This window comes from Polypterus senegalus, chromosome 2, assembly GCF_016835505.1.
Source record: "Polypterus senegalus isolate Bchr_013 chromosome 2, ASM1683550v1, whole genome shotgun sequence".
Taxonomy (NCBI): Eukaryota; Metazoa; Chordata; class Cladistia; order Polypteriformes; family Polypteridae; genus Polypterus; species Polypterus senegalus.
Window position 1 is genome coordinate 93083312 of NC_053155.1, and position 22184 is coordinate 93105495.

Below are 22184 nucleotides of genomic sequence, written 5' to 3' on the forward strand. Positions count from 1 at the left end.
GCAGGCCTCACTTGCCTCAATTAAGGTCAGTGTTCACGACTCCACCATAAGAAAGAGACTGGGCAAAAACGGCCTGCATGGCAGATTTCCAAGACGCAAACTACTTTTAAGCAAAAAGAACATTAGGGCTCGTCTCAATTTTGCTAAGGAACATCTCAATGATTGCCAAGACTTTTGGGAAAATACCTTGTGGACTGATGAGACAAAAGTTGAACTTTTTGGAAGGCAAATGTCCCGTTACATCTGGCGTAAAAGGAACACAGCATTTCAGAAAAAGAACATCATACCAACAGTAAAATATGGTGGTGGTAGTGTGATGGTCTGGGGTTGTTTTGCTGCTTCAGGACTTGGAAGGCTTGCTGTGATAGATGGAACCATGAATTCTACTGTCTACCAAAAAATCCTGAAGGAGAATGTCCGCCATCTGTTTGTCAACTCAAGCTGAAGCGATCTTGGGTGCTGCAACAGGACAATGACCCAAAACACACCAGCAAATCCAGCTCTGAATGGCTGAAGAAAAACAAAATGAAGACTTTGGAGTGGCCTAGTCAAAGTCCTGACCTGAATCCAATTGAGATGCTATGGCATGACCTTAAAAAGGCGGTTCATGCTAGAAAACCCTCAAATAAAGCTGAATTACAACAATTCTGCAAAGATGAGTGGGCCAAAATTCCTCCAGAGCACTGTAAAGACTCATTGCAAGTTATCAAACGCTTGATTGCAGTTATTGCTGCTAAAGGTGGCCCAACCAGTTATTAGGTTCAGGGGCAATTACTTTTTACACAGGGCAATGTAGGTTTGGATTTTTTCTCCTAAATAATAAAACCATCATTTAAAAACTGCATTTTGTGTTTACTTGTGTTATATTTGACTAATGGTTAAATGTTTTTGATGATCAGAAACATGTTGTGTGACAAACATGCAAAAGAATAAGAAATGAGGAAGGGGCAAATAGTTTTACAAACCACTGTGTGTATATATATATATATATATATATATATATATATATATATACACGCATGTCCTCCTCTTGTTTCTGTGAGATGTTCCTGTGAGTCCTTCAGCTTTTACTCCAAATCCTAAGGTTATTGGACAAATCTAAATCGCCGTGCCGCCACACTACTATTACTTTTTCTTCAAACTGAGATTCATAGTAAGATATAGCAAAGCCCAGTCCCACTGGCGACAAGGTAGAAACCATCCTTGGATGGGATCCCTCTACAAACATTTCAAGATCCACGATCTATTTTCCAGAGGCTGAATACGAATAAATTTAACAACGATCGGTGCAGCAAAGCAAACAACATGTAAATGCGTCCAAAGTGTGCAAGAGAATGAGGAAATTATAGCAAGTAAAGTAATTCTCAGCAGCCCGTCCTGATAGCAGTTGGATTAAGGCAGAAACCAGAAACAGTGCGAAATCATACTAACTGTACAGTGGCTGACACTAGACTGACACCAAAGGTTTAGGTGAAAAGACAATTTCCCCTCGGGGATTAATACAGTGTACCAAATACCAACACTAAATAAATAATCTGCTAATTTGGATTCGCTAATTAACGTAACCTGCACATCTCTGTGGATTCGAGGGCTGAGCACGGAGCAAAAATCGCACAAACGTCGAGTGGAGGTGAGATTTCAATCCGTCCGTGAAGCCTAACAGTAAAAAAGGCTAAATTAAATAAATTAGTCTATAACTATCAATTCAAGCATGAGGATTTTAATTACATGACAGTGGACTAAAGTAATTTACGGAAAAAAAACTCGCCCCTATAGCTTGTTAGAGCTGCCACAAGTTATTCCGGTGCTTCTTCCTTCTCCACGCAGTGTCCGCATTTTCCTTGTGTCTTTGGGACTGTCCGTATCGACTGCTGGTATTTCTTGTCGGCCGCTCCCGAAAGTCACAAGTTTGGAGGCTCTCCCCATCCCAACCTCGCCCGCGGAGCAGCCCCTCCTTCATTTTCAAAGGGTCATTTCATGAGTTTCAACGGCCCTGAGAAAGGGCGCTGGTAGTGTATGCGTTCTTGATCGCTCACCATGCAGAAGAGCCAGAAAGAGCATCTGTACAAGATTTTAGTCATTGGGGATTTAGGAGTCGGCAAGACCAGCATAATCAAACGCAGTGTCCATCAGAACTACTCCCCCAACTACCGGGCCACCATCGGGGTGGACTTCGCCCTGAAGGTTCTGAACTGGGACGCGGACACCGTGGTGCGACTGCAGCTGTGGGACATCGCAGGTGAGTCGCCAACACAAGTCTACAACTGCTGGGGAAATAATAAAAAGAGAGGAAAACAAAGGGGGAGAGAAAAGACAGTTTCATTTGAAGTGAATCCTTTAAGCACTTATTCTCTGGAATAAGGGGTAGTGGAGGGGGATAGACAGGTCCCCTTACAAAACGCAGCGTTTAACCAGTTAAACTGTGCGGTCTTTGTTTGAGAAAAGTTCTGCACTTTTTCCTTGCATTCGTGCTTGTTTGTTAAAAAAGGAAACGAAACGCATTGCTCATTTTAGATAATCATTTGTTGAATTTACGTTTATTGTATTATTATGTGTTGTTTGGAAAAAAACTGATACATTTTTTGAGACTGCCAGTTTCCATCCATTTTATTACCTGCCGTTTCTTGCAAGTTATAAATAAATGAGAGCGCATGTTTAATTGAGCAAAGCTCGCCGCTCATATGACTCAGATTCTGGTGTTGCATACTGATAAATTACTCTCTTCAGATGTCCACAGCTTCCATTTAGCAGTTATTTGTTATCACTCTTGGCACTGAATCATTTCCTTGCTATAAAAACTTGAAATGCTGGCATCATAGAAATTTTTGATTATGGGTGATTTTATTAGATATGGACTTTCCAAAGCCCAGAGCGAGCAAGCTGTTTCATGTTATTGTGATCGTGTTAACTGTTCAGATTACAAAATAAATCAAAGCTGGGGATCCATAAATTAATACGTACCCATACATCTCGAGTCCCACTTATCCACTTCATGGACCTCCAACAAGTACTGGATGGGCTGCCAGTCCCTGCAAACACACCGAGATGATTTAGATTTGTCCAATAACCTTAGGATGTGGATTAAAAGCTGAAGAACTCACAGGAACATCTCACAGAAACAAGGGGAGAACATGCATATATAATATATAAAAATGTTTCATCATTAAGGCAGCATGGTGGCGCAGTGGTAGCGCTGCTGCCTTGCAGTAAGGAGACCTAGGTTTGCTTCCCGGGTCCTCCCTGCGTGGAGTTTGCATGTTCTCCCCCTGTCAGCGTGGGTTTCCTCCGGGTGCTCCGGTTTCCTCCCACAGTCCAAAGACATGCAAGTTAAGTGCATTGGCTATCCTAAATTGTCCCTAGTGTGTGGGTGTGTGTGTGCCCTTTGGTGGGCTGGTGCCCTGCCCAGGGATTTGTTCCTGCCTTGCGCCCTGTGCTGGCTGGGATTGGCTCCAGTGACCCTGTGTTAGGATATAGCAGGTTGGAAAATGACTGACTGACTGTTTTATCATTATAATAATAATAATAATTATTATTGTATGAATGGGGCAGGACATTCATAGATGATGGGGAACAGCATTCACTGTGACAGCCTTTAATAAACTCATAGAGGATTACACAAAATGAAAATAGATGAATCCACCATTGCATTGTCATGTGAATACATGAAAATAAAAATGTCAAGTTTACACTTCTTCAAATACTCTGAGTTTACCCTTCTCAAAACATGTAGGTAAAAGCATTGTATACCAATAACAGGGAAGTCTACAGCGCATGCTGTTTTTATTTTCAGAAGCTGATCATTTGTTACTGTGTAAGTAACTTACACCTCTATCTCACCACAGCTAATTACTGTAACAGACTGATGTCAAGAAAAGTTCAAAATACTGCATAGTGGTTCAAATGTCAATAGCCTCATACATCCATCCATCCATTTTCCAACCCGCTGAATCCGAACACAGGATCACGGGGGTCTGCTGGAGCCAATCCCAGCCAACATATGGCACAAGGCAGGAACCAATCCCAGGCAGGGTGCCAACCTACCGCAGGACACACACAAACACACCCACACACCAAACACACACTAGGGCCAATTTAGAATTGCCAATCCACCTCACCGGCATGTCTTTGGACTGTGGGAGGAAATCCACGCAGACACGGGGAGAACATGCAAACTCCACGCAGGGAGGACCCGGGAAGCAAACCCGGGTCTCCTAACTGCAAGGCAGCAGCGCTACCACTGTGCCACCGTGCCGCCCCTAGCCTTATACATTTAGTTTTAATACTTTAGAAAATCAATCAGTATCAGGGTGTTGGTAGAAGAAATTCCACTATTTAAGCTCTGCTGGCATATTAATTTGCTTTGGTTTATAACATTAACAAAGTTATGAACAATCCAGGCAACATGCGACTTGCTTATCTTTTAAATTCTAAAACATTCCTACTTTATTATTGATATTGTGGTTAATAAGTTTTGATCTTTCACATATATGCTAAAATAAGAAATATGACTGCTGTTGATTGTCGTACTTTTACATTACGTGCTGCATTGTTGCTTTTCTTTACCTGTTTCATTTAGTATTTTATATTTTATGTAAGCAAAGCTTTCTTTTCTTATATTTACTGAAGGAATAAGGTTAGGATTCCATTATTCTTTTTAGACACTGGCAGCTTTTCCTGAACGTAAACCTTCTAGTTGTTGAGGTTTATGAGAAACATTTTGTTGTTTTTTTTCAGTGGCAAAAATGACATCTGCTCAGCTTCAGTAGACAGACGAGGCTTTAAAAATATCAGAGAAAAGTTTGTTTCTTCCAAAACTTGTCTGTACCAAGTAATACATTTTAAAACTTCAGATATACAATGAGAATTTTTTTTCATGTCATACAAACTAGTTTGACTTATTCATTTATATCAACTTTTCTTAATCGTGTATCACAAGATGTTTTCTTAGGAAATAAAATGAACACTAGCATGTTTTATGACGCCAATATTTATCTTTCTTTGCCTCTGCTGCATTCAGCCAGACTTCAATTAAACTTTGCACTGAAAGTTCCATAACCTCTCTGTCTGGAGAGAAAGTTCCATCTATTACTGGTGACAAAAACTGTCATGGGAATTTTTTTGAATCCTATATTTGAACATATTTTTATAAGGTTCATAAGTGGTAAAAGCATGATAATATGAATATTTTCATTTTTTGAAGTTGCTCAATCCAGTAGACCTAGTTGCTGAGCTTTAATAATAGGTTTGTTTGTTTTTTAAGTCTGTCAACTTTAAAAGCATGGATTCTTTGTTTCATGTTTTATGTCGTGAGGTGAAGCTAAAATGCATTGTGAAGTGATGTAGTGGTTAGCATTGCTGTCCGAGGCTGTAGTGTCAGAACACAAGAACTTCGACTCCGCCTTTGACTCCTCAGTACTGCTGTAGCCTCAAGGATTCAGTGTCTTAGTTTCGAGTGGCCTAGTGTGGATTGTGTATGTTCTCATGGTGTCTGCTGTATGTGGATTTTCCTCAAGGTATTCCAGCTTTCCTCCCACATCCCAAAAGATGTGCATGTGAGGTTAATAGCCAATCACAGACTGACCCAGTGTGAGTGGTGCCCTGTCCAGGTTTAAACCCTACCTTATCTAGATTAAACAGATTTGAATGTTAGGTCATAAAGTCTTTAAAAATCCTCTTGTCAGTGAAATATTTCTTAAAACCTAGGATGCCGAGAGCTGCTGTAAAATGCACTTTTAATTTAATAGGTCTTTTGTGAAATAATAGTAATAGTAAAGAAGAAAATGGCCACTGGACACATTCATATTTATATATTGTACACCATTTTATTTGTCTCTAATAGTAAACATTTAATTTCCATCAAAATTAAAATTAAATAATTTAGGATTTCAATTCATTGTTTTCTTTATCCAGAGAAACACCTCTCTCTAGATTCCTTTATAATCAGAATTTTCTCACAAGATAACATCTTCTCTGCAGTCAATTTGAAATTGTAGTAGAGCATTTCTTGGATGATTGTTTCATTGTTGATCTGAGTAGAAAAATCACATAGTAAATTTTTTGAATAGATATCAAGCCACCTTTAGAGGGCCTTTATGCCTTACATCCAAATAGCCTGTGGTTGGATTTGTTTTGCAGTTTAGCATTAAATGAAACCTGTTCATCTTCCATTTCCTTTCTTCTTTGCTGTGTATATGTAATACTGAAATGCTTTATTAGCTTTCAACATGACTAAGTACAGTGCTGTGAAAAAGTTTGAAATGCCATTAGGGCAGGGGTGGGCAAAGTCATTCCTGGAGGGCCGCAGTGGCTGCAGGTTTTTGTTCCAACCCAGTTGCTTAATAAGAAGCACTAATAACACTTGTGCTTCACTTTAGTTGTCTCGCTCGTGACAATTCAGACCCCTTATTGCTTGTTTAAGTCTTAAACAGCTGTTCTCTTGGTTTTTAATGGCTTTTTATTAGCAATAAGATTCAAATAACAAAAGAAAGGAGCTTTTCTCCATTCAGCTTGCTACCATTTACACTTGTGTGTATTTATCATGCACTATTGGGTTTAATTAAATACTTGGAAGGAAAGTGAAGAGAAAAAAGTGAAAGATTGAGTATTACTCATCCATTTTAGCCTTCAAATCATCTAGGGGAAAAACATCTAGGATATGAGAATGGCCTGATTTGGCAGAGTTAAAGCACTAACAAGCTATGAAATTAAATTATTTGCAAGGATTGTTTTCTGATTAAGCAACTAGGTTGGAGCAAAAACCTGCAGCCTCTGCGGCCCTCCAGGACTGACTTTGTTGGAATATGTTTTGCTTCCCTAATTTGAGTTAGAATGTGATTATTTCCTGAGCTGAAATACTATTTTATGAGACTCCAGCTAAACAAATAATGTATATAAAAGTTGAAACTTTCATGACTTTAAGTAAAATATTAATGAAAAACACATTGTCTTCATTAAAAAAGTATGTGATATTCTTGGCATATCACCTCTGTTAAGAGGTAATTGAAGTCAGATGCACCAACGAAAGAGATGACAATGAAATGTGTGGTTGAATTACATTTCATTATTAAAGTTCATAATCACCCCCAACACAACCTGATCTTCACAACACAGGCTCATGGATGTGAATCATACCTCGATGAAGAGAGAGATTAAGAAGGGTTTTAGAACAGGGTATTGGCAAGACGTTGGCCTTTATTGATTTACAGTCAGTAAATGGATAATTGGTAAAGTTTTCGCACTATTGTTATTTTAGAAGTTGTTTTCCAACAAGAAATTCTATAGGAATAATAAGTACAGATCTTCGCAGGGGGTTTCACAGTGCCCCAGTGATAGTACTAAGCATCTGTCGACTTGTCTTGCAATGGTCAGTCAATGCATTCATCATAGGAAAATGGTCAATATTGGAAGTGAAATATTTGAATCTCTCAGTCTCGAGTTTGCCACATACCTTCTGCACGTGTCATGCCAAAAATGAAAGTATGGTTTATAACAAAACAAGCCACATATGTTTGTCAAAAATGAATCACTGTATCCAAACCAAACAACCTTCCTCCAGGCATTAGGTATGACAGTGCAAGTACAATGATCACGAATGGACCAGCTGACATGAATTATACCACAAAATTGCACAGAAAAATGTTGGGGTATCCGTCCATGTTGTGAAGTGTTACAGAATGTGGGCACACAGGTAATTCTATAAATGCAAATGCTGAAACCCAAAGAAAAAGCTGAGTCAAAGTCTTAATTAAAGCCAATAGATCTGTTGCAAATAGTCCATGGAAGACAGATAAAACCTATCAGTGTGTCAAGAAGTTCTGTAAAGATGAATGGGACAAAATCCTTCCAGGGCTGAGCACTGGACACAATTAAAAATGTCATTGCTGTTAAAGGATGTGCCACATGTTCCTAAGAATAAAGATTTATACAGTGTACTGTTTACAATAAAATGCAGTCCATATTAAATGAGCAGTTTCAGCTAAGATGGGCCAAAGTATCATTTCCAGTCATTTTTATCCTTTATTAGGACCTAAATCAGATAGGGGTCCTCAGTCACAGTCCTGGAGGGCCGCAGTGGCTGCAGATTTTTGTTCTAACCCGGTAGCTTAATTAGAAAGCAATTCTTGCCAATAATTTAATTTCATAGCTTATTAGTTCCTTAACTCTGCTATGTCAGGTAATTATTATATCCTAGATTTTCTTCCCCTTTCTAAGGATAACATCCACATGATTTGAAAGCTAAAATGTTTGAGTAATTCTCAGTCCTTCACTTTTTTCTCTTCATTTTCCTTTCAAGAATTGAATTAACCCAATAGTGCATGATAAATACACACAGGTGTAAATGGTAACAAGCTAAATGGAGAAATGCTGGTCTCTTTTGTCATTTGCATGTTATTGCTAATTAGGAGCATTTCAAAACCAAGAATTCAGCTGTTTAAGACAAAAATAAGCAATAAGGATTCAAAATCTTAATGAGCGAGACAACCAAAGTGAAGCAGAAGTGTCACTTGAGCAAGAAGTGCTTTTTATTAAGCAATTGGGTTGGAGCAAAAACCTGTAGCCACTGCAGCCCTCCAGGACCGTAATTGAGGACCCCTGACCTAAATGAAGATCAAGGCAGCATTTTGGGTCAGATTATTATGAAAATACAGATAATTCTAAAGGATTCTCAAATGTTTCTTATCACTGTACATAACATGAAAACCTAGCCAGATCTCCTTTTGGCACAGAAGCACGCATACAGTGATAAGCAGACTTTCAATACTCAAGACTTTCAAGACTTTAAATTTTCACTAAAGAGTGAAATTGCTGAACCTGAAATGGGCCAATATAAATGGAATAATAAACTGAAAATCAGCAGATTGTAAAAATACTGACATCTCTGTGGATATTTAGGGTGTGATTTGATTAAGTTTTATAGATAGATTTTATCCATTAGTCCAAATTGATTATAATGTAACTCTGTTAATGTAAAATTCTAAAAAGACTCTTTTCAAAATCGGAATGATACAGACCCTATTTTCTAGACTGCTGATGGCTATGTTTTAACAGGTACAACATACTGTATGTGCCTCATCATTACTGAACAAATTGTGTTATTCTGTGCAGGTAAGACATAACATTCTCTTACCCAGTAAATTCAGTTGAGGCTCACATAATCTAACCGACAACATCGGACACAAGTCAAGTACCAATCAACTCCTAAACGGAGAGCCATTCAATTGTATAGCCCACTCCCAGGTACACACACATACTCACATTTACATTCACAATGGGTGAATTTGAAATCATTAATGAACCTTACATGTGCATCTATGAGGACTAAAAGTGGAGAACTTGGAGTAAAACTAACACATAGACTGGGAAAACATGAAGCTCCACACAGACAGTGACTTGTGCATGATTTTGGACCCAGGATATTGAAGCCACAAAGCAGGATCAGTAACCATTGCACCACTGTGTTGCTTGAAGCAGATTTAAAATCAACAAGTCTGCCACTTTTTTTCTTAATTCTGTCACAAGTAGGGTCACCCTGCCTTTGTCCATTACTGTGTGAATTTAGACACCTGAGTGTCATAGTCTGAGTCCTGGTGTTAGAGTAATATAATAGCTTTTGACATTAATTTAATTTTAAGATGCTATTTATCATAAGGTGCAGTCCAATTTCATATGTTTAAAAATAGGAAAAGTGTGCTTTGAATTAGAGAGTATATGTCTTTTCCTTTTTGAACGCAGATTTGTGCTTTGTTTGTCTATATAATTTGTACTTTTGTAATTTTTTTATTTAACGAGGACGAAAAGATCTTTTATACTTTTCCCCAAAGTAAAAGTGTGCCCTTGCTTGCAAAGATAAACTGCAATTATTGTACGTGATCAGGAGCAGAAGTTTTGCTTGAAGGAATTCAAACAGCATTCAAGAACATTTCAGTCTTATACAGCAAGCCACATTATTAATAACTCTTCTCACATGACTGTAGGAGGTTAGGACTGATTCCTTGTTTCACATTGTTTGAAAAAAAGATTCTTTCTTTTCCTGTAGGCTTTACTCACAGGGTCATGGTATTTGCCAGTCATGTGCTTTCTATCATATGAGAGAGATTTCTTGTCAGCCACTCAAAGTCACTATAAATAACAACGGAAAGGTAATTGTGCTTTTGCAAAATGGCTTTAAAGTACTATGAAATTTTATAAGCTAAGCAAACATATTGCATTGGTGAATTCAGAGATCATATTAAGAAACGTCCGTTAATTAAACTATGGATTGGAGAAAAACACTGATTTAAAAAAAAATAAAAAATATATATATATATATATATATATATATATATATATATATATATATATATATATATACTTTACACAAGTATCCATTCATCCATCCACTGATCCTGCTTAATTCCATTATAGGACATGACCTAGTATAGCTGGAGCCAGTCCCAACAACATCAGACAGAATGGCAGTTCCCAAGACAAGGTGGATTGCTAGTCCATGTCAGGAAATACTTACACATAGCCAAATTTAATAAAAACAACCATGCAAACCTATGTGACTTTGGCATGAAACCAGAGACTTTATGAAAAAAAAATGTGCAAATCCAATGCTGAAATTGAGAATGGGATCTTAACCTGTATAAAATCTATGAAGACAGTGACCTTAGAAACTTAAGATTGGGTCAGAATTTAGATATTGCCACATAGTTTTGACGGCTTATAATGAGGGCTTCTTGTTTAACTGCCAGAATAAATAAAGTTTTTTTTTATTATTTATTATTATTTTTTTAATATGCAATATACATATATACTGTATATTGTTTGTGGCATCAGAAAATGAAGTTATTTTGTGGTTATGCAAGTGCTTACTGCCTTGTCTATACCAGCTCAGTTGGAGATGTTCAACCGGACCATTGATGATAATTGGACTAATTTTGGACTGATAGAGGCATAGCAGAAAATGCATCTTTATGGTCTTCAAACTGTGCTAGAGAATAGGGGCAAGCACAATACACAAGTAAGCCATATTCTGATTGCTGATTTGTGTCATGCAGGAGCCCAGCAGATTCCTCTTCTCATTAAAGGCAGCACCAGCAAGACACCTCATTTGCAACAAGCATCAGTGTCAGCAGGAGCATCACTTCAGTAATGACACTCATACCACTGAAAACTTCCTGCAACTAAAACAGCTTGACATGAGAGGCTTAGTTGACAGTCACCAATTTTATTAAATGAATAACAAAAGGTAACCTGTTTATTGCAGATCTTGCAAGGCAATTGCTTTTGACATATCGAGTCTTAAGAATATGCAGTTAGGTAGGTGATAGTAGAGGCATTGAAGCTTGAAGTTGTTGGCTGCAATTTACAGTACATAAGTTTACACTTGGTCTATGTCTTATATTGTATTTTTTCTCTTTTGGGCACTCAGCCTTACCCTTCCTTTAGATGCAAGTTTAAGTGAGTGTGGAGATTTGTACTGAACATCATAGAGAGAAAACAATAAGAGGCTTTGCTTAAATGAAGATTCTCAGTATTGCGACAGAAAGAAAGATAACATGGTTAAATGAGCAAAAGCTTATTGTGCTAGTACAACACAAGCAGGCAAAATCAAAGTCCAAAAAATGCCAAATGACCATGGAAAAAGTCATAATCAATAGATAAGTGAAACACAGGTCAAAAACATGATAAAACTAAGCAAAACTTAAGACTCAGATGAGAAAAAATGTTTTATTAGCAGTTTGGTTAGTGAGTTTACCTTTATCTATAAAGCACAATTTCTGTTTGTTTGTTGTCTGGGCACAGTTTGTTTTTCATGTCACAGACTTGAAATTTGGTATACAGGAACATGTGTTTTTGGCATCTAATAGTAATAATAATAGATTATTTATATAGTACTATTCAACACTCAAAGTACTTCACAGAAACAGAGAAAAAAAACAAAGCATACACAACATTGGATAAAAATGATACCTGCATAAGACACTAAATAAAGATTAATCCAGGATATATAAAGCACTGAAACAGAATAAGCAACAATAAACCAGAATAAAATACAAAAATAAAAATACTACAAGAAAACCCTTAACAGCCAAAAACCCTGAAATAACACAATTTGTGGTGCAAACACAAATCTTTCTGGGAATCGGGGCAGAGAGGTCAAACTGAAAGAAGGATCAGAAAGTCAGGGTTTCAAGTTGTGTTTTGAAAGAATGAATTGAGTCTGCTGATCTCTTTAATGTCATACCCAAAGTCTGGGCGCTGTACAGCTGATGGATCATTTGCCCATAGTATACAAGTTAGTTTGGGGCACAACCAGAATCAGTGGATCTTAGTGAGCGGACAGGAGCATAATGGTGGAGGAGGTTGCTGATGTAGTCCAGTGCAATGCAGTGCAGTCTATCCTGTAAGACACAGGAAGCCAGTGATGGTGGAGCAGGAAGGGTGTTATGTGCTTGTTGTGTGCCTGTTTAAGGAGTCCTACAGCAGAGTTCTGAACCAACTGGAGCTATGATAACAGATTAGAAGGGGCACCTGCCAGTACAGAGTCAACAGCATTTGGAGCAGCATGTAATTTAAACACGGACAAGTTTCTCAGCATTGGAAAAGGAAAGGAACGTTTCTCAGATGTGCTTCCCTCCAGCATGACTGTAGCATGAGATTTGACCCATCTGTGGGGTTACGACTACTGGGTTAGCAGAGTCCAATTTTTAATTTAACAGAGAAACAGCAATCTACAGGTTCAATGGAAGTATAATAATTAGCATGCTTTCCTGGGAATGACATTAGTCTGCATCCAGCCCTGCGTGTAGGCCCTCCAATATGCAGGGAAAAACCTTGGGGTTTGTGCCAGAATTGGCACTCCATCACCATAAAAAAATCTCACACTGGTTCCATTCCATCTGAACTAGTGTGGTGCTGATGTGTCATCTGTTGCATGGCTGCACTCGGGTCCTAATCTGGGATCCTGAGTTGGTTTGTCATGTGGTGGGTGCGGCAATGCGTTGTATGCGCGTGCTCCTAACCACTCTCCCTTTCCTTTAAGGGAAGGAATCCCAAGCCACCATAGATGGAGCCATATTACCTCTCAAGTTATTTAATACAAGTTGGAGACAAAAGGATAAACATTCAAATGACCATCACGCCCCGCCAAGCGCTGTTTCTTTGTTGTATTTGACAATTGAGACAGATCTCATAATATACTTCCCACTTACTGTATTTAGTCCAAGCACAGAGATTTTTGCCCCTCTAAATCTGTAGCACACATTTGAAAGAAAACTTAGCCGGGTAACACAGATAAAGCTACATAAAGAAAGCTAGCTTGGTATCTTTCTATTTTTCTGTATGTATGTTTGTTCCAACATCACTCAAAAACATGTCTGCATATTTTTGTGACCATTGAAGGCTAATCCAGGTATAGTCTGACTTAGAATATAGGCCGTGTGGTACTGAATCACAAGTTATGTGATTGAACTTTGTGATATAGGAGACAAGTGGACGGTAAATGTTATGTTTGTATAGTTCTCTTGATCCTTCCATCAGTCCAGGTTTTTCCATTACAAGGCTTTAGGCAATTAGAGTGTAAGACAGAGACTAACCATTGGAGGAAAGTCAGTACATTGTAGGGTTCGCTTGCGTGATTTAGGGATGCCAGTTAATATATTTATCGGAAAGTGAAATGTCTAACTAAAACTTCCGAGAAAATGAGAGGAATTAGAAATTCCACATGGACAGTAACCAAGCTGTAAATCAAAAACTATTCCTTTATCATACAAGGCTATCAAGACTCTCTCACTATGGGTCATTTATAACCACTGCACACACACTGAACACACTGCCTGACTAATTAAACAAATTCATGTCTTTCCATTCTTTGTCAGTGTTTGTGTCTTCTAAGATTTAACCACTATCTTCTTTCACTTCATTTATTTTAGAATAAGGTCACTAATTATTTATCCATCAATCCATTTTTAACTTCCATACTAATTATTTATGTCAATCAAAAGTTAGTTTTCATATGAAGGACATTTGAATGAATTTTAATTGCTGTTCCTTGTAAAAAACAGGCTACTTGAGAGCTCCACAAACGGTGACTTTAGTTTGAGTAGCAGGCTGATGACTCACTCGAATGAGAAAGAATGTTCCTAAGCATTCATATAGAAAGAAACTATACCTAACCCTTTTGAGATACAGTTAAACCCCTTGCCCAATGATGCAGCTTAATGAGAGCTGACAAGTTCTGTTCTGCTGTTATGACTGGGTGAATTTGCCCTCTGTTGGTCCATATCACATAGAAGATTTCCTGTATTCTGCAGAATGTGATTACAAAGTAAGACGTCAACTCATGAGCAGCTCAAGTTCCACTAGCTTAATTACTAGAAGTGGTTTCCAGATGCTTATTTAAATTGACAAACTACAGACCAATTAACAAATATATAACAATAAAACCTTGAACAGAGGGCTTCTCTTTTTTAGTCAATCTATAGTACTAAGGTGTTGTACCGTGTTAGCCATTATGAATGTAGTGAAAAGTCAAGCAAAATGACACCTTTTATTGGCTAACTAAAACAATTACAATATGAAAGCTTTTGAGGCAACTCAGGCCCCTTCTTCAGGCAAGATGTAATCAATCTAGTCAATCTAGTAATGCATTTTACAGAGGGCTTCATTTTTTTAGCCAATGTGTTTACTGGTTATGACCAATTTAAACTGAAATTGTGTCTGCCCATGCAATCACAGCACACTTTGAAACTTCTTTAATATGCCTTTATCCAAGGAGCAGAATGGATCTGAATAATGCTTTCTAGTTGTATTTATTGTAAAAGAATAAACGAATCATTCACTCAAACAGCCCTGAAAAACATAAGAATATCATTTTGATCATCACAGATGAAACCATTCATTGAGAGTCCAGTGAAGGAACTTCATTACAATGAATCAGTTTTACCAAGGAACGAGAAAACTGAAATAGTATTAAAAAAAAATTGGGAAAATTTAGTATTTGGGGGAGACCCCCGTGACCCTGTATTCGGATTCAGCGGGTTAGTAAATGAATGGATGGATGGATAGTATTTGGGCTTGGGCGGTAATACAGTAATATGGTATCCCGCGGGATCTAAAAATAGCGAATGGTATCAGTTTCAATAACGTTATACCGTCATAAAAACAATGCACTTATATAGGAGACAAGGATTAAATATTAAATATAATTTATTTAATGCCTAAAAATGCGTATGCGTGGTTGTCATCACGTGACAGCGTGGAGGAGAAAGAGAGAGGTGGGAAAAGATTGCGAGTCACTCACCAAGTGACCTGGTCTCGAAAAAGAACACAACTTCTGCAGTTTGGCAATATTTCGGGTTTCGGCCGAACGAGAAGGGAAAGGCGGTAAATATGGACGAGGCAATTTGCAAATTGTGCAACAACAAGGTGACCGCGAGAGATGGAAATACCTCGAACCTATGGTCGCATATAACCACCATCCACTCACTGCTGCGAGGATGGACCCGAGTTCACTCAGTCCAACAGTTTCAACGCCTGACGATGCAAGACCAACAACATCTAGGTCCACCGCCAGTACATGGGTAATGGGGGCCTTCAGGAAAGCAACAAAGTACAAAAGGGACAGTATGCGTTAGAAAACCTGTACTGATGCAGTGACAAAATACTTGGCGAAGGAAATGGTCTCTTTCCACACAGTGGAAAAAAAGTTCTTTACGGACATGGTAAAGGTCCTAGATGCCCAGTACGAGCTGCCTGGACGGAAATATTTCTCACAAACAGCCGTCTCACATTTATATAGTAAAGTTAGAGACAATGTTCAAGTGCTGCTGTCAGCAGCAGACAGTTATTCCTTAACAACTGACATGTGGTCATCAGTTAACGTGACACCATATATGTCTCTAACTGTCCATACTATGACACCTGACTGGAAACTTGAATCCAAATGCCTCCAAACTACGTATTTTCCTGAGAGTCATACAGTGGACAATCTTGCTGCTGCGCTCAGAGCTGCACTTCACGAATGGCAACTTGACGAGAAAAAACTTTCAGCCATAACCACTGACAACGCTGCCAACATTCATGCCACAATCAGGTCCCTGCATTGGCCGTGGCTATACTGCTTCGGTCACAATCTAAACTTGGCTGTCACAAATGGATTGCATGGCCAGAGGCAAAAAACCGAGCGCGCCCTCGGACTATGCCGTAATATTGTCGGGGCCTTTTCACACAGCTGGCAACGTAAGCATGAACTCCGCAAGAAGCACGTGGACTTGGGAGTCCCAAAACATAGTCTCATAACGGTAAGCATAAATCGTGCAGAGAGTTCCTCAGGGGCAGGGGCTCAAACATAAAAAAGGGGCATATATATATATATATATATATATATACTGCTCACAAAAATTAAAGGAACACTTTAAAGAAACACATTAGATACATCAGATCTCAATATGAAGTTGGATATCTATACAAATAACGACAGGGCAATGTCTTAGGAACAAAAGGATGCCAAGTCTTTTAATGGAAATAAAAGTTTTCTGCCTACAGAGGGCTCAATTGTGTAGACACCCTAAAATCAGAGTGAAATGAAGATGTGGCAGGCTAGTCCATTTTTTCAAAACTTAATTTCTGCTACTCAAAATGCTTTTCAGTATCTTGTGTGGCCCCACGAGCTTGTATGCATGCTTGACAACGTCGGGGTATGCTCCTAATGAGACGACGGATGGTGTCTTGTGGCATTTCCTCCCAGATCTGTATGAGGGCATCCCTGAGCTGTTGTACAGTCTGAGGAGCAACCTGGCGGCGCCTAATGGACCGAAACATAATGTCCCACAGATGTTCTATTGGGTTTAAGTCAGGGGATCGTGAAGGCCATTCAATTGTTTCAATTCCTTCATCCTCCAGGTACTGCCTGCATACTCTTGCCACATGAGGCCGGGCATTGTCGTGCATTAGGAGGAAACCAGGACCTACTGCACCAGCGTAGGGTCTGACAATGGGTCCAAGGATTTCATCCTGATACCTAATGGCAGTCAAGATGCCGTTGTCTAGCCTGTAGAGGTCTGTGAGTCGCTCCATGGATATGCCTCCAAGATCATCACTGACCCACCACCAAACCAGTCATGCTAAATGATGTTACAGGCAGCATAATATTCTCCACGGCTTCTCCTGACCCTTTCACGTCTTTCACATATACTCAGGGTGAACCTGCTCTCATCTGTGAAAAGCACAGGACGCCAGTGGTGGACCTGCCAATTCTGGTATTCTATGGCAAATGCCAATTGAGCTCCTCGGTGCTGTGCAGTGAGCACAGGGCGCAGTAGACATTTGGGCCCTCAGGCAACCCTCATGAAGTCTGTTTCTGATTGTTTGGTCAGAGACATTCATTTTGTAGGGCTCTGGCAGTGCTCATCCTGTTCCTCCTTGCCCAAAGGAGCAGATACTGGTCCTGCTGATGGGTTATGGACCTTCTATGGCCCTCTCCAGCTCTCCTAGAGTAACTGCTTGTCTCCTAGAATCTCCTCCATGCCCTTGAGACTGTGCAGGAGACACAGCAAACCTTCTGGCAATGACATGTATTGATGTGCCATCCTGGAGAAGTTGGACTACCTGTGCAACCTCTGTAGGGTCCAGGTATCGCCTCATGCTACCAGTAGTGACACTGACTGTAGCCAAATGCAAAACTAGTGAAGAAACAGTCAGAAAAGATGAGGAGGGAAAAATGTCAGTGGCCTCCACCTGTTAAACCATTCCTGTTTTGGGGGTCATCTCATTGTTGCCCCTCTAGTGCATCTGTTGTTAATTTCATTAACACCACAGCAGCTGAAACTGATTAACAACCCCCTCTGCTACTTAACTGACCAGATTAATATCCCATAAGTTTCATTGACTTTATGCTATACTCTGATTAAAAGTGTTCCTTTAATTCTTTTGAGCAGTATATATATATATATATATATATATATATATATATATATATATATATATATATATATATATATATATATATATATATTATATATATATATATATATATATATATATATATATATATATGCTTTGCATCACATAAATAAATTATATTGAAAAGTAGGCTATATTAAAATAGAAAACCATTTTTTAAATTGTAATTTTTTTCCTGCATTTTTTATCAAATAAATGCAGGCTTGATGCGCATAAGGGACTTATTTAGCCTAAAATAAATGTGCATGCAAATTTGACCAAATGGAATAATATACATTAATGGACTTATTTATTTATGCATTCATTCGTTTATTTAGGCCTATTTATTCATTCATTCGTTTATTTAGGCCAATTCATTAATTCATTCGTTAAACGAATGAATGAATAAATAGGCCTAAATAAACGAATTTCGCTTGTTTAGGCCTATTCATTCATTCATTCGTTTATTTAGGCCTATTTATTCATTCATTTGTTTATTTAGGCCTATTCATTCATTTAATCATTTATTCATCATTTATTAATGAATTCATCCATCCATCCGTCGGCAGGACTGTGCAACTCGCTGGGGCTCCAAACTGGCAATGGTGGAGCGCAACCTTGAGCAGGCCCAAGCGATCAGACACGTCCTGTCTGATGACAGAAGGAGCAGCCTGTCCCTGACCTGGCAGGACATGGACGTCTTGAAAGCTATTCACGAAGCACTGAAACCAGTCGGGGACTTCACTGATATTGTGCGTAAGGCACAAACCATCATTGGACAAGATGCCAGTCTATTGCAAGATTCACCCAAAGTCAATTGTGCAGTGCCAACTTAAAACTGACACTCTACCTGCTTTACATGTCAGTGAGATGTAGGAGGAAGTTCTGAGTGTCCAGAGAAACCCTCATTCACACCCAAAAATAGATGAATTATGTATAGAAAAATGAGTTAAAATTTTAAAAGTTTAGTTTCATGTTTTGTTCCCAGACTTCCTTACACTTTATAGAGTATTCTACTTTACGCTTAGAGCTGTCAATCATGTGCTAAAGGCATATATTTAAACAGAGAATAATACATGGGACAGACAGTATAATGGTTATTTAATATACAGTGTAGCCAAGCTGTAGAATACTGCTTGGTACTCTTGGGAATTAATTAAATGTGAATTAAATAGCCCATATTTTCATATTTTATTAATTTCAGCTATTCTTTTAGTGTTTTCAGTACCTTGGGTTACTACATAATGTCATGTTATGGGCAGCCAGCTTGTTCCAGTTACTCTCATAGTCCACAGATACAGTATATTGTGCTTAACATCCCATTCACAGGACAATTCTCTTTTACAACTGGGGTAATACAGGCTCATCTGAAAAATGTGCTGGAAACAAAGGTTCAGAAAACGCATGCATGGTTGACAGTCATGAGACCTTTATTAACTTTATTAAGGTTTTTTTGTCATTTTTAGAATACCTGAAGATATGTCATTGTCTAAAATATATTTTACTGAATAAACATTTATTAACATGTTAAGAGAAATAAACCTGAAAGTCATCATCTAGTGAAACCAGTTCTCTTTCTTAGATTGTATTTCACTATATCTTTGCTCCATGATACATTCAGCAGTGTATTATTCTTTAGTAGACGTTTCCCTAGTTTCATTGGCCATTTTCTTAGCTCATGGGGATCAGCATTTGTGAACTGAACTAGGATGCACACACAGTTGTCATTGATATTCTTGGATGCATTCATAATTCTTTCATCCATTTATATACTCTGCTTATTCTAATGCACAGTCTTGTGGGACTTAAGCCTATTCTGGCAGCATCAAAGGAACTAGCCCTGGACAGTGTTAGTCCAATGAAGAACCCTCATTAGGTCTTATTCTATAGCTCGATCAGTGGACTCATTTAAGTTTGTTTAAAAATGTACTTCTTGCTTTCTTGTTAGTCTGTTTTGCTTAGAACTCTTAATTTTATATGGTAATGACTGTACTGGTCCTATTTTGACTATACTGTCATTTCAACTACTCTAAATGAACTATTAAATTATTGAAAGTACTGTATTTAATATTTATTTTGAATTATAGTCTTCTTTTCCTTTTATAATGCAATGTATGAAGGGCACTATTTTAGCTGATTGGTTCACTAATTATTAGAGACATGCTCACTTCTACTGAGCCAATGAAGTTAATATTCACAATCTTTTTTGAAGAGCTTTTTAATTTAAGATTTTTTTCCTTACTTGTACTATATTTTACTAGTTTAGCTATAATAGCTTTATCTAGGTAATTAAATGTTAGAAGTATACTTTACTAGTATTTTCTCTTAAGCATCTATATGGTTATTTTATATATGCATATGCACACACACAGACTCTGTATTACAGAAATTCAATACAACCAACTCAAGCCTCACTAAAAAGCATTAAGCAACTCAAAAAAACTGTACATTGTAGGAAAAAACCAACACAGAAAAAGCATTGGAGCAAGACTGTCACTTGTATAACATGAAGGAAAAAAAGACATTTTCAACACCTTTTTAGACGTGAGTCCAGTACAGAACTGAAAAAAAGTTGGCTGCGTTTTCAGTCATAATGAAAGTGACATCAGTGGTGGAATGACAAATACATCTTCAGTTTGGCAAAGAGAGGAAGATAGATGGCATTAGAACACAGCGCCAACTTAAGCGCTGTGCATGCCTGTGATAGCATATACTATATACAGTATACTGTATATACCTTTACTTGTCCTGGTGAGGGTGATTGTGATAAAAAGCTGAATAGGCAGTGCAAAATTTCCTTTCTCCAGTAGTATCCTCTAACTCCGCGTTTCCCAACCTTGGTCCTGTGGGCACACTGTGACTGCAGGTTTTGTTCCAACCAGATTCCTAATCAGTGACAACACCTGATAGCACTGATCTCATTTAATTAGCTGGTATTTTTTTTTGTCTCTTATTCTATATTCAGAAAAGCACAGCAGCGTGATTTTTCATTTATAAGACATTAGCAGAATACCCGCGCTTCGCAGCGGAGAAGTAGTGTGTTAAAGAAGATATGAAAAAGAAAAGTAACATTTTAAAAATAATTTAAGATGATTGTTAATGTAATTGTTTTGTCACTGATATGAGTGTTGCTGTCATATATATAGACACAGACACACACACATACACACACACACACACACACATATATATATATACATAAACATATATATGCATATATATACATATACATAATATATACATATACACATATATACATATACACATATACATATATAGCAAAATACCTGCGCTCTGCAGCGGTGAAGTAGTGTGTTAAAGAAGTAATGAAAAAGAAAAGGAAACATTTTAATAATAACGTAACAACATGATTGACAATGTAATTGTTTTGCCACTGTTTTGAGTGTTGCTGGCATATATATATATATATATATATATATATATATATATATATATATATATATATATATATATATATATATATATATATATATATATATACACACACCTAAAGGATTATTAGGAACACCTGTTCAATTTCTCATTAATGCAATTATCTAATCAACCAATCACATGGCAGTTGCTTCAATGCATTTAGGGGTGTGGTCCTGGTCAAGACAATCTCCTGAACTCCAACCTGAATGTCAGAATGGGAAAGAAAGGTGATTTAAGCAATTTTGAGCGTGGCATGGTTGTTGGTGCCAGACGGGCCGGTCTGAGTATTTCACAATCTGCTCAGTTACTGGATTTTCACGCACAACCATTTCTAGGGTTTACAAAGAATGGTGTGAAAAGGGAAAAACATCCAGTATGCGGCAGTCCTATGGGCGAAAATGCCTTGTTGATGCCAGAGGTCAGAGGAGAATGGGCTGACTGATTCAAGCTGATAGAAGAGCAACTTTGACTGAAATAACACTCGTTACAACCGAGGTATGCAGCAAAGCATTTGTGAAGCCACAACACACACAACCTTGAGGCGGATGGGCTACAACAGCAGAAGACCCCACCAGGTACCACTCATCTCCACTACAAATAGGAAAAAGAGGCTACAATTTGCACAAGCTCACCAAAATTGGACAGTTGAAGACTGGAAAAATGTTGCCTGGTCTGATGAGTCTCGATTTCTGTTGAGACATTCAAATGGTAGAGTCAGAATTTGGCGTAAACAGAATGAGAACATGGATCCATCATGCCTTGTTACCACTGTGCAGGCTGGTGGTGGTGGTGTAATGGTGTGGGGGATGTTTTCTTGGCAC

The 22184-nt window shown here is 38.2% G+C and overlaps 1 protein-coding gene across 1 annotated transcript in view; it reads left to right on the plus strand.

Annotated features, from left to right (window-relative positions):
• The first annotated feature begins 1768 nt into the window (after positions 1 to 1768).
• The window catches only part of rab38a (RAB38a, member RAS oncogene family), a 111931-nt gene continuing 91515 nt past the window's right edge, over positions 1769 to 22184 (plus strand). The window contains exon 1 of the mRNA XM_039744169.1: positions 1769 to 2239. Within this exon, the coding sequence (XP_039600103.1) occupies positions 2038 to 2239 (202 nt within the window). The 5' untranslated portion in view covers positions 1769 to 2037. The remainder of the gene's footprint in view (positions 2240 to 22184) is intronic.